The sequence below is a fragment of the Macaca nemestrina genome, chromosome 12 (genome assembly GCF_043159975.1).
Source record: "Macaca nemestrina isolate mMacNem1 chromosome 12, mMacNem.hap1, whole genome shotgun sequence".
In the NCBI taxonomy this organism is placed as follows: Eukaryota; Metazoa; Chordata; class Mammalia; order Primates; family Cercopithecidae; genus Macaca; species Macaca nemestrina.
The window spans coordinates 56,886,598-56,901,164 of NC_092136.1; the positions used below are offsets into that span (position 1 = coordinate 56,886,598).

At 42.9% G+C, this 14,567-nt stretch overlaps 1 protein-coding gene and 1 long non-coding RNA gene across 6 annotated transcripts; one reads left to right on the forward strand and one right to left on the reverse strand.

Moving 5' to 3' along the window:
- Nucleotides 1-9,162: 9,162 nt before the first annotated feature.
- On the forward strand, nt 9,163-9,758 carry LOC105488747 (achaete-scute family bHLH transcription factor 3). The gene has a single exon (XM_011753137.3). It carries the CDS (start codon nt 9,175-9,177, stop codon nt 9,718-9,720), a length of 546 nt encoding a protein of 181 aa, XP_011751439.2. The 5' UTR covers nt 9,163-9,174; the 3' UTR covers nt 9,721-9,758.
- Nucleotides 9,759-10,086: 328 nt separating this feature from the next.
- On the reverse strand, nt 10,087-14,554 carry LOC105488743 (uncharacterized). Of its 5 annotated transcripts, none has more exons than XR_011610843.1 (4): nt 14,031-14,165; nt 13,485-13,644; nt 11,726-11,904; nt 10,087-10,419 (listed from the first exon to the last, which is right to left on the reverse strand). It is a non-coding gene; the product is annotated as an uncharacterized lncRNA (long non-coding RNA). The 5 variants fall into 5 exon arrangements; XR_011610844.1 differs by lacking the exon at nt 10,087-10,419 and adding an exon at nt 10,916-11,643; XR_011610846.1 differs by lacking the exons at nt 10,087-10,419; nt 14,031-14,165 and adding an exon at nt 14,193-14,554 and having other exon boundaries at nt 10,916-11,904.
- Nucleotides 14,555-14,567: the final 13 nt, after the last annotated feature.

Here is a 14,567-nt window from a genome sequence, read left to right on the forward strand (position 1 = left end):
GCCATAAAGACATTTTGTACTCTGTTCTGAGACTACTGTTTTATACCGATCTAACTATAAAATATTGGTGTAAATTATCTGTGTGTGCATGTATAGACAGAATATATGAATTTGGGGGTGGATCTCTGAAAAGTATACTAATATATTGATAAATTGGGAGATTTCAAATTCCTGAAGGCGTACTTGTTCTGAGAAATTACTGGCAAAAAAAATCAGAATTACATTAAATTCATAAAAGTGAGGTTTTAGGAGCCATTAATGGGGTTTTGGGGTTTAGTAAAATTTAGTTTTTAAGCACCTACAAAATTATCTACAAAAATAACTAAAATTATCAATTTTATTGTTAGTACTAAAAGATTTAAGTTCAACCATGACCAAGTGGGATTTATCCCAGGTATGCGAAGCTGGTTCAACATTTGAAAATAACATCACAGCTAAAGAAAAATCACATGATAATATCAATAGCAGAAAAAGCATTTGACAAAATAACCCCATTCATGATAAAAATTCTCAGGAAACTAGGAATAGAGGAGAACTTCAATTAGATAAAGAAAGCAATGAGCTTACAAAAAAACCACAGCTAACATCATATACTTAATAATGAGAAATTAGAAGCTTTCCCACTAAGATCAGGAATAAGGCAAGGATGTCTTCTCTTACTATTCCTTTTCAACATTGCACGGGAAGCCCTAGCCAATGCAATGAGACAAGAAAAGGAAACAAAAGGTATACATATTGGGAAGGAAGAAATAGAACTATCTTTGTTTACTGATGCAATGATTATCTACGTAGAAAACCCGGAAGAATTGACAACAGCAATAATAGAACTAATAAGTGATTATAAAGGCTTACAGGATACAAGGTTAGTATACAAAAGTCAATCAAACCAGGTGCAGTGGCAAGTATCTGTAGTCCCAGCTACTCAGGAGGCTGAAGCAGGAGGATTGCTTGAAGCCAGGAGTTTTGAGGCTGCAGTGAGCTATGATCGCTGCATGAATAGCTACTGCACTCCAGCCTGGGCAACATAGCAAGACCCTGTCTCTTAAAAAATGTCAATCATTTTCCTACATACCAGCCACAAACAGTGGAATTTGAAATTAAAAACAATACCATTCATAGTAGCACCCCCAAAATGAAATACTTAGGTATAAACCTAGTAAAATATATATAAGATCTATGTGAGGACAATTGCAAAACTGATTAAACAAACGAAAGAACTAAATAAGTGAAGAGATATTTCATGTTCATTAATAGGAAGGCTCAATATTGTTTAGATGGTGGTTCTTTCCAACTTGATCTATAGATTCAATGCAATCGCAATCAATATCCCAGAAAGTTATTTTGTGTATATTAAACTTATTCCAAAGGTTATAAAAAGGCAAAAGACACAGAATAGCCAACACAATATTAAAGGAGAATAACAAACTCAGAAAACTAACACTACCTTTGAGACTTACTATAGAACTACAGTAATCATGACAGTATGCTACTGGCAAAAAAGATCAGTGGAACAGGACAGAGAACCCAGAAATAGGCCCATATAAATACAGTCAACTGATCTTTGACAAAGGAGCAAAAGCAATACAATGGAGAAAAGATAGTCTTTTCAACAAATGGTGCTAGAACAACTGGACATCCACATGCAAAGAAATAAATCTAGATACATACCTTATACCCTTCACAAAAATTAACTCAAAATAGATCATAGGCCTACATGTAAAATGCAAAACTACAAAACTTTTAGAAGATAACATAGGAGAAGATCTAGATGGTGGTGATGACATATCTGATAAAGGACGGCTATCTAAAATATACAAAGAACACTTAAAACTCAACAATAAGGGACAAAAAATTTGATTTAAAAATGGGCAAAAGTCCTGGACACCTCATGAAAGAAGAGATACAGATGGCAAATAATGAAAAGTATTTTCAAAAGGTATGAAAAGATGTTCCACATCATATGTCATCAGGGAAATGCAAATTGAAACAACAATGGGATACCAACACACACTTATTAGAATGACCAAAATCTAGAACACTGATAACACCAAATGCTCTCAAGGATGTAGAGCAACAGGAACTTTCTTTTATTGCTGGTGGGAATGCAAAATGTTACAGCAACCTTACAAAACTAAACATACCCTTACTATATGATCCAGCAATTGTGCTCCACAATAATTACCCAATAAGTTGAAATCTTACGTTCACACAAAACCCTGCATGCAGATGTTTATAGCAGCTTTATTCATAAGTGCCAAAATTTGGAGGCAACCAAGATTTCCTTTAGTAGGTGAACGGATAAACAAATTGTGATACATCCAGACAATGGAATATTCAGCGCTAAAAAGAAATGAGCTTTCAAGCCATGAGAAGACATGGAAGAACCTTAAATACACACTACTAAGTGAAAGAAGCCAATCTGAATATGCTGTATGTGGCCGGGCACGGTGGCTCACGCCTGGAATCCCAGCACTTTGGGAGGCCGAGGTGGGCGGATCGCGAGGTCAGGAGATCGAGACCATCCTGGCTAACACAGTGAAACCCTGTCTCTACTAAAAATTAAAAAAAAAAAAATTAGCCAGGCGTGGTGGCGGGCGCCTGTAGTCCCAGCTACTCAGGAGGCTGAGGCAGGAGAATGGTGTGAACCCGGGCGGCGGAGCTTGCTGTGAGCTGAGATTGTGCCACTGCACTCCAGCCTGGGCGACAGAGCAAGACTCTGTCTCAAAAAAAAAAAAAAAAAAAAGAAAAAAAGAAAATGCTATACGCATAATTCCAACTACCTGACATTGTAGAAAAGGCAAAACCATGGAGACAGAAATATCAGTGGTTGCAAGAGGTTAGAGAAGAAGGAGGGATGAATAGGCAGAGCACGGGATGTTTAGGCAGTGAAACTATTCTGTGACATCACAATGATGAATACATGTCATTATATACTTGTCAAAACCCACAGAATGTAAATGTATAACACACCAAGGGTGAGCCGTAATGTAGACTATGGACTTTGGGTGATAATGTGTCAATGCAGGTTCATCAGTTCTAACACAGTACCATAATGGTGTGGAATGTTCATAGCAGAGGAGGCCATGCACATATAGGGGCAGGGAGTATATGAGAATTAGCTCTACTTTGTGTTCAATTTTTCTGTGAACCTACAACTGCTTTAAAAATTAAAGTTGGGACTGGGCGCGGTGGCTCATACCTGTAATCTCAGCATTTTGGGAGGCCAAGGTGGGCGGATCGCCTGAGGTCAGGAGTTTGAGACCAGCCTGGCCAACATGGTGAAACCCCATCTCTATTAAAAATACAAAATTAGCTGGGTGTGGTGGTACACACCTGTAATTCCAGCTACTTGGGTGGCTGAGGTGGGAGAATCACTTGATCCTGGAGGCAGAGGCTGCAGTAAGCCAAGATCGCACCATTGCACTCCAGCCTGGGCAAAAGAGCAAAACTCTGTTTCAAAAAAAAAAAAAAAAAAAATTAAAGTCGGCACAGCACAGCGGTCTATAAGCCCAGCACTTTGGGTGGGATTTCTTGAGCCCAGGAGTTCAAGACCATTGAGGCAACAAAGTAAGACCTCATCTCTACAAAAATTAGCCAGGCGGGTTGGCTCACACCTGTAGTCCCAGCTGCTCGGGAGATGGAGGCTGCAATGAGCTGTGGTAATGCCACTGCATTCCAGCCTGGGCTAGAGAGTGAGACCTTGTCTCTAAATAAATAAGGAAAGAAGGAATGCTTCTAATATTTACATTTTTAAAAAGATAAAAGTATACTTAAGAAGAAAAAATAAAACGGCTATTTAAGAAAAAGGTATTGGCTAGTTCCTATGATACTGGGCTATCAGAATTTAACATCCACATTCAAGTCACTAAAGTCCCCACTGCTAAATTTGACAGGCTTTAAAAAAATAAAAAGTAAAGAAAATAAGTTCATATTGACCTTCTTAGTTCTAGCCTTAATCTCTATCTAAAAGAATATTGACCAATATTTGCACATTATGAGTCTATTGCTCCATAAATAATTTTGATATAATATCACATAACCCAGAAGAATGGGGGACATTCTTTAAGCAAAAGAATTTGTTACAAGTATCCAGTTTTGTAAGCACACCTTTCTATTTAGCATGGTTATCTGTTGTCATATCTACATGCTGGGTAGGAAAAACAGCCAAACCAGAACTGAGCAGTTCTATTTAACTGTAAGCTGTTTTGTATATTGTTATTAAATGATCACCTATAAATCAGGTTAAGTCTAACTCAGCCCAAAATACAGCATCCTGACGACAAAACTCAGGTAAGAGACTCTTCTCCAGAGTGGCCCATGGGGAAGGATAAAAACATGCCTAGGCACAGTTGATAAATACTGAATTTTGTCAGCTATCAGATTATTCCATTATCTTAAACTACCAATATTCTCCATATAATGGAAGATCCAGGTTTTGCTGGCAATTAAATCCTCTAGAAGAGCAGAAGGAGTTTTGATTTGGAAGTCAGGACACTAGGTTCTGGCCCCTGCTTTGCTATTGGCTTTGTAACCTTAGCAACATATCATAACCTATGAGGAAGTTTTAAGTTTCCTTCTAGCTCTAACATTCCATAATTCAATTATATTGGCAGTTGTAGCTTTTTATTTTTTACATGCTACATATCTTTTATATCTCTGAAATTTGAAGCTTTTATGCTCAGCAGAGTATCCAGAATCTCTTATGATTTTATCATTAAGACCTCATCATTTATTTCCCAGAAACCCTCTAAGGCAGAATCTGAGATTTTCCCATCACAGGTGTGTTTGTTAGCTGTGCCTATATCTGGAACCATGGAGCCCTGGCGCTACCAATCTGTGTTGCTTTCTTTTAAAAACTTATACTCAATTCCTACAAACACATCCAGACCCCAGTAGGCTTTCTATCTTGATTCTCCTTGTTGCATTTTATTTCATTTTCTTAACTTTGTTGTCTTAAATTACCTTCTTTGAATAAAAGGTGATCATATTTAAATGCTAGTACACCGATTGGTGAACTTATTGGAAATGCTCAACAGAAAAAACTTCTCATCAATGTGCCTCCAGAGACACCATGCTCTTTTTTCAAGAATTATGCAAAGTATTGTTAAAACCTAGAAAGTTTTAATTACTTGTGGCATATACAAATTACTCAGATTTCATCTGGGTCAAGATTTAAGATATTGTTTAAATGGTCTTTTAGGGTAAAACCATCACCAACAGAATGATTTTTGTATAGTTAGGTTTGATGACATCTGCTTTACTTTTTGGTAGCCTGTTAACTCCAGTTCTTAACTACAGGCAACAATATGGCTCTGCTGTTGTCAGAAATGCAGAAATACAGGCTCCACACCCATTTGCCACCATTTTGCAGCTTCTGCCATACCCATTCTTTCTCTCTTACCCTCTAGAATTCCTGGCTTGGGAATTTCCTAACTTGTTTCTCTCAGCAACTTTTTCTTTTTGACAGAATCCTGGCTAGTTTTCAGTTTTCCAGAGATTTTTGTTTTGTTAGTTATCTTAGGTCATTTGGTCAGTAATTTGGAATCTTTCATTTCCTGTTCCTCTGTTTTGATTTTTAATTGGACCTATTCCACTTATCTCATCCCCTAACCCCGTCCCTTTTAGGAAGAGCTTTTCCTGGCATTGACTTCTTTTCCAGTCTCTTTCACCACAACTTACTATAACCCTTTAACCTTGGCCACTCCTCCCTCCCAGCACCCCTACCCCTGCTGCCCTTACTGTTTCCTTAGTCCCCTGACCTTCATACTTGAATTCTGGTCTTAGAGGCTGCTCCTCCCACTACACAGTGCAGCCTGCTGAGTTTTTGCTGTATTCAGGTAGAGAAATAAGTGCCAATATTATCTAATATTGCCCTAAACATTAGGACTGGTGTGTGTGTGTGTGTGCATGCAGTATGCCAAGCACAGATAATAACCCCTCACTCCTAAAGGTACCGAAAAATCAACCTGCTGAGAAATTAACACCATATTTCCTTCTTTGATGGAGGCCCACAATTAGACCAAGCTGCTTTTCCTTCTCTATTTTAGGTATGTTCCTCATCTCTCAACACATGTGTTTAGGATAGATCAGTGTTGTGACTCTACCGTGTTAAGGAAAACATAAACCAGGTTTTCTATAAGGTACAATTTAGATAGGAACACTACATAAAGATTCATTCATCTCTAAAGAAAGGAAAGAGGTAAATGCTGGGTGCATTATAGGCACAGTCACCCCTCTGTACCTGGGGGGTTGGGTTCAGGACTCCCCTCAGATACCAAAATCCACAGAGGTCCAATTCCCTTGTAGAAAATAATGTAGCACTTGCATGGAACCTACACACACTCTCTCAAACACTTTAAATCAATCATCTCTGGATTACTTATAATACCTAACACAATGTACATTCTATACAAATAGTTGTTACACTGTATTATTTAGAGGCTAATGACAAGAACAAATGTCAGTACTTATTTAGTACCCATGCTGCCATCCCTTTTTTCCCCCTGAATATTTTCCACCCATAGTTGGTTGAATACACAGACCCCAATACGGAGGGTCAACTGTATTTTTTTTCACTTTATCCTCACAACCACCCTGCAGAATAATTAGTAGCTTATTTGGACATGGGGAAAGCGAAAGCTCAGAGAGGTTAAGACACTTGCCTAAGGACACATAGCTAAGAAGGAGTAAGGCCATATTGAAACCTGAGGGTGTTACCTCTTAGAGAAAAAGCTCTTTTCCTACAGAACTACCCTGCCTCCCAGTTAACGGGTTATACTGCAGTGCCTCCGTAAAATCTACTGTTGCTACATGATTATGGTCAAAGGCAAAAAGTAATGGTAGTTTAAAAGAGGAGAAGGATATAGACCTATTCACAAAGAAGAAATGCATTGGTATGGAACCTCTTGGGTTATACTGCTTCGTCCTTGAGTTCTGCAAACACACACACACACACACACACACACACACACAAAACCAACAAAACTTAATTATAGGCTGGGTGAAGTGGCTCATGCCTGTAACCCCAGTGCTGTGGGAGGCTGACGTAGGAGGATTACTTGAAGCTAGGAGGAGGTTTAAGATCAGCCTGGGCATCAAGGCAAGACCCCATCTCTACAAAAAAAAAAAAAAAAAAAAAAAAAGGCCAGACATGGTGGTGCACATCTGCTGTCCTAGCTACTCAGAAGGCAGGAGGACCACTTGAACCCAGCAGTTTGAGGCTGCAGTAAGCCATGATCACATCGCTGCACTCCAGTCTGGGTGACAGAATAAGACACTGCCTCTAAAAATTAAAATATAAAATAAATAAAAATTTTAAAAACCTAAACATAGCTGCATTTTACTCAATATATTTACAGTTCTACATACGTAAAAATGTGTACATTGACTATGTTTTAAATGTGTAGGGGAAGTTTCTCACCTAAAGGAGTACCATAATGAACATTTAAGAGCAAATTATTCCTTTTTTATTTGTATTTTCAGTTTTGCCTCTAGCACATCAAGTATTCTTTAAGAAAGCTATGCCTCTGAGGTTGCATGATCATTAACTAGTTCATAATTTCCCTTGCATATATTTGAATATTGTGGTGTTTTAGCGTTTCCTACACTTTTTTTTATTTGCACGTCTTCACAATCACTATTACATCTTTGTTCCACCTGTACTATTATTTACTCTCTCTTTATCTTTAAATCAAATCACGTTTTCTTACTCAAGTAGATTTAATTTTAAGACGAACTTTATGGTCGGGCATGGTATCTCACACCCATAATCCCAGCACTTTGGGAGGCTGAGGTGGGTGGATCATGAGGTCAGGAGTTTGAGACCAGCATGGCCAACATAATGAAACCCCCATCTCTACTAAAAATACAAAAAAATTAGCTGGGCGTGGTGGCAGTCACCTGCAATACCAGCTACTTGGGAGGCTGAGGCAGGAGAATCACTTGAACCCGGGGCAGAGGTTGCAGTGAGCCAAGATCATGCCACTGCACTCTAGCCCAGGCAACAATGCAAGACTCTGTCTCAAAAAAACAAAAAAAGGAACTTTATATCACTACCATAAATCACCAGAACTCACAATAAACAGAAGTTAGTAAAGACACTGAATTCTAACGAGATGTTATTGCTTGTTGAAGGCTTTGATCTTAGAAGGATTAGAAAGCATTCTAGGCCAGGTGTGGTAGCTTCCTGTGTATAATCCCAGCACTTGGGGAGGCCAAGGCAGGTGGGTTGCTTGAGCTCAGGAGTTTGAGACCAGCCTGGGCAACATGGCAAGACCCTGTCTCTACAAAAACATTCAAAACTTAGCCAGCTGTGGTGATGCCCACCTATGCTCCCAGCTACTCAGGTGGCTGAGGCAGGAGGATTGCTTGCACCTAGATGATGGCTCTCTAGTGAGCCATCATCGCACCACTGCACTCCAGCCTGGGCGACAGAGCCAGACTCTGTCTCAAAAAAAAAAAAAAAAAAAAAGAATTCTAGTGGTGTGGTGTGGAAGACACATTCTCAGCAGACTAAGGTTGTATCTTTATAACCACAAGGACTGAAAGAGAATTGAAGGAGAATAACTTTCTCATAAGGCGATTCAATGTTATTTAGTACTGTTTCTGTGTACCATCAATCATCCTCTTACTACACAGAATATTATAACACCATCTCATTGTCCACATGAGCTCAGAAACTGGTCATCAAAGCAGAAAAGTCTTTAAAACATTGCTCTCTGGCTGGGCGTGGTGGCTCACGCCTGTAATCCCAGCATTTTGGGAGGCAGAGACGGGTGGATCACAAGGTCAAGAGATCAAGACCATCCTGGCCAACATGGTGAAACCCCGTCTCTACTAAAAATACAAAAATTAACTGGGCATGGTGGCGGATGCCTGTAATCCCAGTTACTCAGGAGGCTGAGGCAGGAGAATTGCTTGAACCCAGGAGGCGGAAGTTGCAGTGAGCCGTGATCGCGCCACTGCACTCCAGGCTGGGCAACAGAGCAAGACTCCATCTCGAAAAATACAATACAATACGATACAATACAATACAATACAATACAATACAATACAATACAACACAACACAACACAACACAACAAAACATTGATCTCCAAGAAAGTAGATCATATCTGCTCTCTTTCTATCTGACCACATTGATAAATTTTGTTATGTTTGCAGATTAAAGAGGAAATGATGGACAACAGAGGCAACTCCTGTCTGCCTGACAAACTTCCTATCTTCCCCGATTCTGCCCGCTTGCCACTGACCAGGTCCTTCTATCTGGAGCCCATGGTCACTTTCCACCTGCACCCGGAGGCCCCGGTGCCAACCCCTTACTCTGAGGAGCTGCCACTGCTGCCTTTTCCCAGTGACTCCCTCATCCTGGGAAATTATGGTGAACCCTGCCCCTTCTCTTTCCCGATGCCCTACCCAAATTACGGAAGGTGTGAGTACTCCTACGGGCCGGCCTTCATCCGGAAAAGGAATGAGCGGGAACGACAGCGCGTGAAATGTGTCAATGAAGGCTATGCCCAGCTCCGTCATCACCTGCCAGAGGAGTATTTGGAGAAGCGACTCAGCAAAGTGGAAACCCTCAGAGCTGCAATTAAGTACATTAACTACCTGCAGTCTCTTCTGTACCCTGATAAAGCTGAGACCAAGAATAACGCTGGAAAAGGTTCCTCCATGATAGCAACCACCAGCCACCATGCTGACACTATGTTCAGAATTGTTTGAGTTGTTGTTTCCAAATAGAAATGAATAATATCACAAAATGAGGTATCTTACAGCATCATTCAACAGTTTTTCCTAAGTGTAATTTCCATGTGGGCAGGAAATAGCTCAAATGCTAACCTATGCTGAGTATTACTCACCTGGGTTTCAATTGTACTAAATATGATCTCATGTAGGTTGAGGAGCTGCTCTGCTTATTTCTTTCATGAGCTCTAGGGGAGCAGGGGGCCCCAGAGTCTCTGCATGTCTCATCTTGCCCTTCTCACACGCTTGGCCAGAGGCTCAGCTGTGAGAAGCTCTCACAGAAGCCTGTGAAGTGTGACTACTAACTACTAGAGGCCTGTCTCACTCCGTCGAAGCGTCATGCTGAGCAATCACAATGAACCTCTCTTCATTTGTCAGCATTTGGAGATTTTTATTTACTGGGGATTCACAAGAAGTCACCACCATGGGAAAGTGTCTTGGGGCTAAAGCAAAAGTAGTTTACAAAACCTTGTTGTTATTTGAAATTATTTCAGATGCATCATTTTCCTGCATGCAGACTTCTTCAGGCAGCTCAGTATAGGGTCCAAGAAGGCAGACCTGTAGCTGGGTGCGGTGGCTCACGCCTGTAATCCTGGCACTTTGGGAGGCCGTGGCGGGCGGATCACAAGGTCAGGAGATTGAGGCCACCCTGGCTAATGCGGTCAAACCCTGTCTCTACTAAAAATACAAAAAATTAGCCGGGCGTGGTGGCAGGTGCCTGTAGTCCCAGCTACTCAGGAGGCTGAGGCAGGAGAATGGCGTGAACCCAGGAGGCAGAGTTTGCAGTGAGCCGAGATTGTGCCACTGCACTCCAGCCTGGGTGACAGAGCGAGACTCCATCTCAAAAAAAAAAAAAAAAAAAAAAAGAAGGCAGACCTGTATTTGCAGTATAACTCTGCTACCTCTTCTCTATGTCTCAGTTCTTCTCCACAAAATGAGAATAATAACAACAGCAATTCCCATGTGTTTATGATGATGATTAACAGAGCCTGACATGTAAAAAGTATTCATAATCATTAAAACCATTTTTTTTTTTTTTGAGATGGAGTTTCGCTCTGTCGCCCAGGCTGGAGTGTAGTGGTACAATCTTGGCTCACTGCAACCTCTGCCTCCTGGGTTCAAGCAATTCTCTGCCTCAGCCTCCCGAGTAGCTGAGATTACAGGCACCCACCACCATATCCGGCTATTTTGTTTTTTTATTTTTAGTAGAGATGGGGTTTCATTACGTTGGCCAGGCTGGTCTTGAACTCCACCTCGGCCTCCCAAAGTGCTGGGATTATAGGCATGAGACAGCACTCCCAGTCAAACACATTTTTTTTTAGAGATGGGGTCTTGCTATGTTGTCCAGGCTGGTCTCGAACTCCTAGCCTCAAGCAATCCTCCCACCCCTGCCTCCTAAAGTGTTGGGATTACGGGTATGAGCCACTGTGCCTGGCCACCATTACTGATTATTATTATCATTATCTTATTTTGTCCATAGCATCACCATTCTCTAGGTTCCCTAAGCTAGAAAACTTGGAGCTGCCAGACCTTTCCTTCATACCTGGGAAGGACAGTCCCTGCCCCATATCTTGGGGGGTCTGCCTTCAAAATGTGTCTATTTCTGCTTCCATGGCCAGCTTCAGCTCTTCCTTCTCCTTTAACTACAAAGTCCCATCTGTCCCCAGGCCCAGTCAATGACCCATCACACACTGTCTATCACATTCCTCTCCACTGCTATGCCTCTGTGAAGTCCTCCCCAATTTCCTATCCCAGCTGTTACTTGTTCCTTTATTTCATATAAATATTTGTCTTATGGTTGCTATCCTGCTATCTTTAAACACTTTACACACCTATCTGTCTTCTTCAATAGACTGCAAGCTCCTTGAAGATAATTCATCCAGCCTTATTCATCTTCTATTCCTAGCACCCAGCAAAAAGCCTCAAATCAGGAAGGTGTTGGTGAATATCTGTTGTTATTGTTTTCTTATTCCAATCCCATCACCTGTGTCTGGGTCATTGGTAGCAGTCTCCTGTCTGGCCTCCTGGGCTGTGTCCTCAACAGGCTCCACCCTCACTCTCTCTGAAAGTATTTCATGTCACTTCGTCGCTTAAGCTGCCTGATGACTGCCTTCTGAACGCCATCTTGTTTAAATTTATCAGCTTAGTTTTCAAAGTTCCCTACTGCAAAACAAAGCAGCAAACATAAGAAGTCGTGTTTTCTCACTTCTGCTTGCCAGCAACATTTCACAATGCCCCTGACTCTTACCACGGGCAGCTCTTTCGCTCTTTGAAAAGAAGCTTTGAAGGACAGGACAGAGTACACGCCCCTCTCCCTCTTCCACCCCATCTCCTGCCTGAGTCGCTACATTCCTTAAAAGATAAATGACCCAAGTTTTGGCCTTTTCCTACATGTAAGATAACATCTGGTGGGGTTAGCGATGATGCCTCTGTAATCTATAACCAAAATTACTCTCACACCCAAACCCTGATGTGAGTCTGCTTTCATGTGACTTCTAAGCAAGTTCAGGGTGATTTTGCACATGTTGAACCCATTTTCCCCAAACAGAAAATCACTCTTGCGAATGTATCCTTCTATCTTCTCTCTTGCTTCCTACCTAAACTGGAATATTCTCCTTTTCCCCTCCTTCATTGATATCCCTCTGTCTCATTCAAGAATCCTTCTTTCATTGCCAGAGACTTCATGGGTATTTTTTAACTTATTTTTCATTTGTTGAGACGGAGTCTCTCTCTGTCACCCAGGCTGGAGTGCAATGGTGCGACCTCAGCTCACTGCAACCTCTGACTCCCTGGTTCAAGCAATTTTCCTGCCTCAGCCTCCCAAGTAGGTGGGATTACAGGCAAGAGCCACCACGCCCAGCTAATTTTTTGTATTTGTAGTAGAGATGGGTTTTCACCGTGTTAGCCAGGATTGGTCTCGATCTCCTGACCTCGTGATCCACCTGCCTTGGCCTCCCAAAGTGCTGGGATTAGAGGTGTGAGCCACCGCACTCGGCCATGGGTCTTTCTCAGACTTTAACTTTGTGTGCCAAATAACTCGGCCTCGGTATATGGTCCCGGGCAGCAGTCATTCTCCTGACTATGAAGTGATACTCTGGGAGGGCAGTCATTAGCTAAGAGGCTTTTGGTTGCAAGTAAGAAACAGCCCAATTCAAAGTGGCATAATCAATTAGGGGAATTATTGGCTCACACAGCTGAGGCCTAGAGTAGCAGCACTGCCTGCAGGTAGGACTCAATACTGTCACCAAGAACGTATTTTCAGCTGGATGTGGGGGTGCACGTCTGTAGTCCGATCTCCTCGGAAGACTGAGGAAAAAGGATCCATTGAGTCCAGGAGTTTGAGGCCAGCCTGGGCAACCCTGTTTCAAAACCAACCAACCAACCAACCAACCCTCTATTTCCTGAGGTCGATCCTCTCTTTCTCTGGGAATAGCTTCAGTCTTCCCAAAAGGCTGTCAGAAGCTCTCAGAACTATCAGCTTTCTCCTTCAGGCATAGGAAGAAAGAGAAAGCCTATATCCCAGGATTCCCAACCGAAGTCTCCAGATTCCTGCTGATTGGAGAGGTTCAGGAACATGCCCCTGCCTAACCAACTTCTGGGGCCAGACGGGGATGGAAGGGGTGACTGACACCACTCTACTCCTGGAGGTGGTACCCTGGCCTCCCTATTCCCATGGATCTGCCAACTGTAACAGAACCTGGTAGAAGCGGGGTATGGATGTGGGGGGAAACCTCCAAACTTGCCTGCATACCAGGAACATAACCAGTGCGCAGTGACTGTCAGAGGTCTCCAAATACGAGCCCCTCCCATGAGCGGAATCTGGACTTCTGTTCCTTTGTTGCCAGTGTCCACGCCTCTCCCTCCAAATGGTCACAACACCTCTGCTCCTCAAAGGAGTCCTGCCTGTTATAGACAAACAGGCCCACACCTTTGGTTATTTTGGTTTAGACTAGGGACAAATTCTACCCTAGAGTCCCCAAGCCGCCAGTGGCTCTCCCACCCCTGCCTCTAGTGTGTACAGGGAGGAGGCCTTCAGTTTCGGTGGAGGAGGCTCCTCCCTCACAGGAGTCCCCTGGGATCCTTGAGGGCTTCCCACCACCACTGACTCTTCTAGCAGTGGGACAGCCTGAGTTTTGGAGAACTGAGGCTACGCTGGCCTTTCTCCCTCCCTCCTCCTCCTCTTCTCTCCAGAGGGAAACCTGGAGAACACCCCCTCCCCCATCACTTCCTGCCCCACCCCTGCCTCCAAAGGCCTCCTGTTGGCCTCTCTGCATGCTCAGTGCACTCACTGGCCACAGACGACAGCGTCCCCAGGCTGCACCCACAGCGATTGGCATGGCAACCAGGAGTCGGTTGTGCTGAGGCCCTGAGCCCCAACTGTCAGAAGGGGCCTGAGGCTGAGGTGGAGGCTGGGAGTTTGGGGCTGTGGGTAAGTCCTTTTGGGGTCAGACCTGTGGACTTAGGCAGGGGAGGATCCTCACAGGGCTCTGGTGGGCTGCGGCGGTGCGGCTTGATCTTGGGCCCTGGTGGCAGCTGTCTCCTCTGAACGGAGCTAGAAAGAGGATAGACGGCCCTGAGAGCTCAGCTCACCTGGGGCCAGAACTAGCCTTGTAGGTGGCCGGGGAGGAGGAAGGAGGAAAAATACTAATGTAAATTGAGCTGCTGAATACGCCAGGTGCCTTCCATGAATTCTATCCTGAGTGTAACTGGAGGGCAGAGGTTAAGTGAGCACACAGCCAGCAGGTTGTGAGGGAGGATTTAAAGCTGGGCTGCTCTAAACTCACAGCTCTTGCTCTTCCAATCCCTTCCCTGTTTCCTGAGTGGAG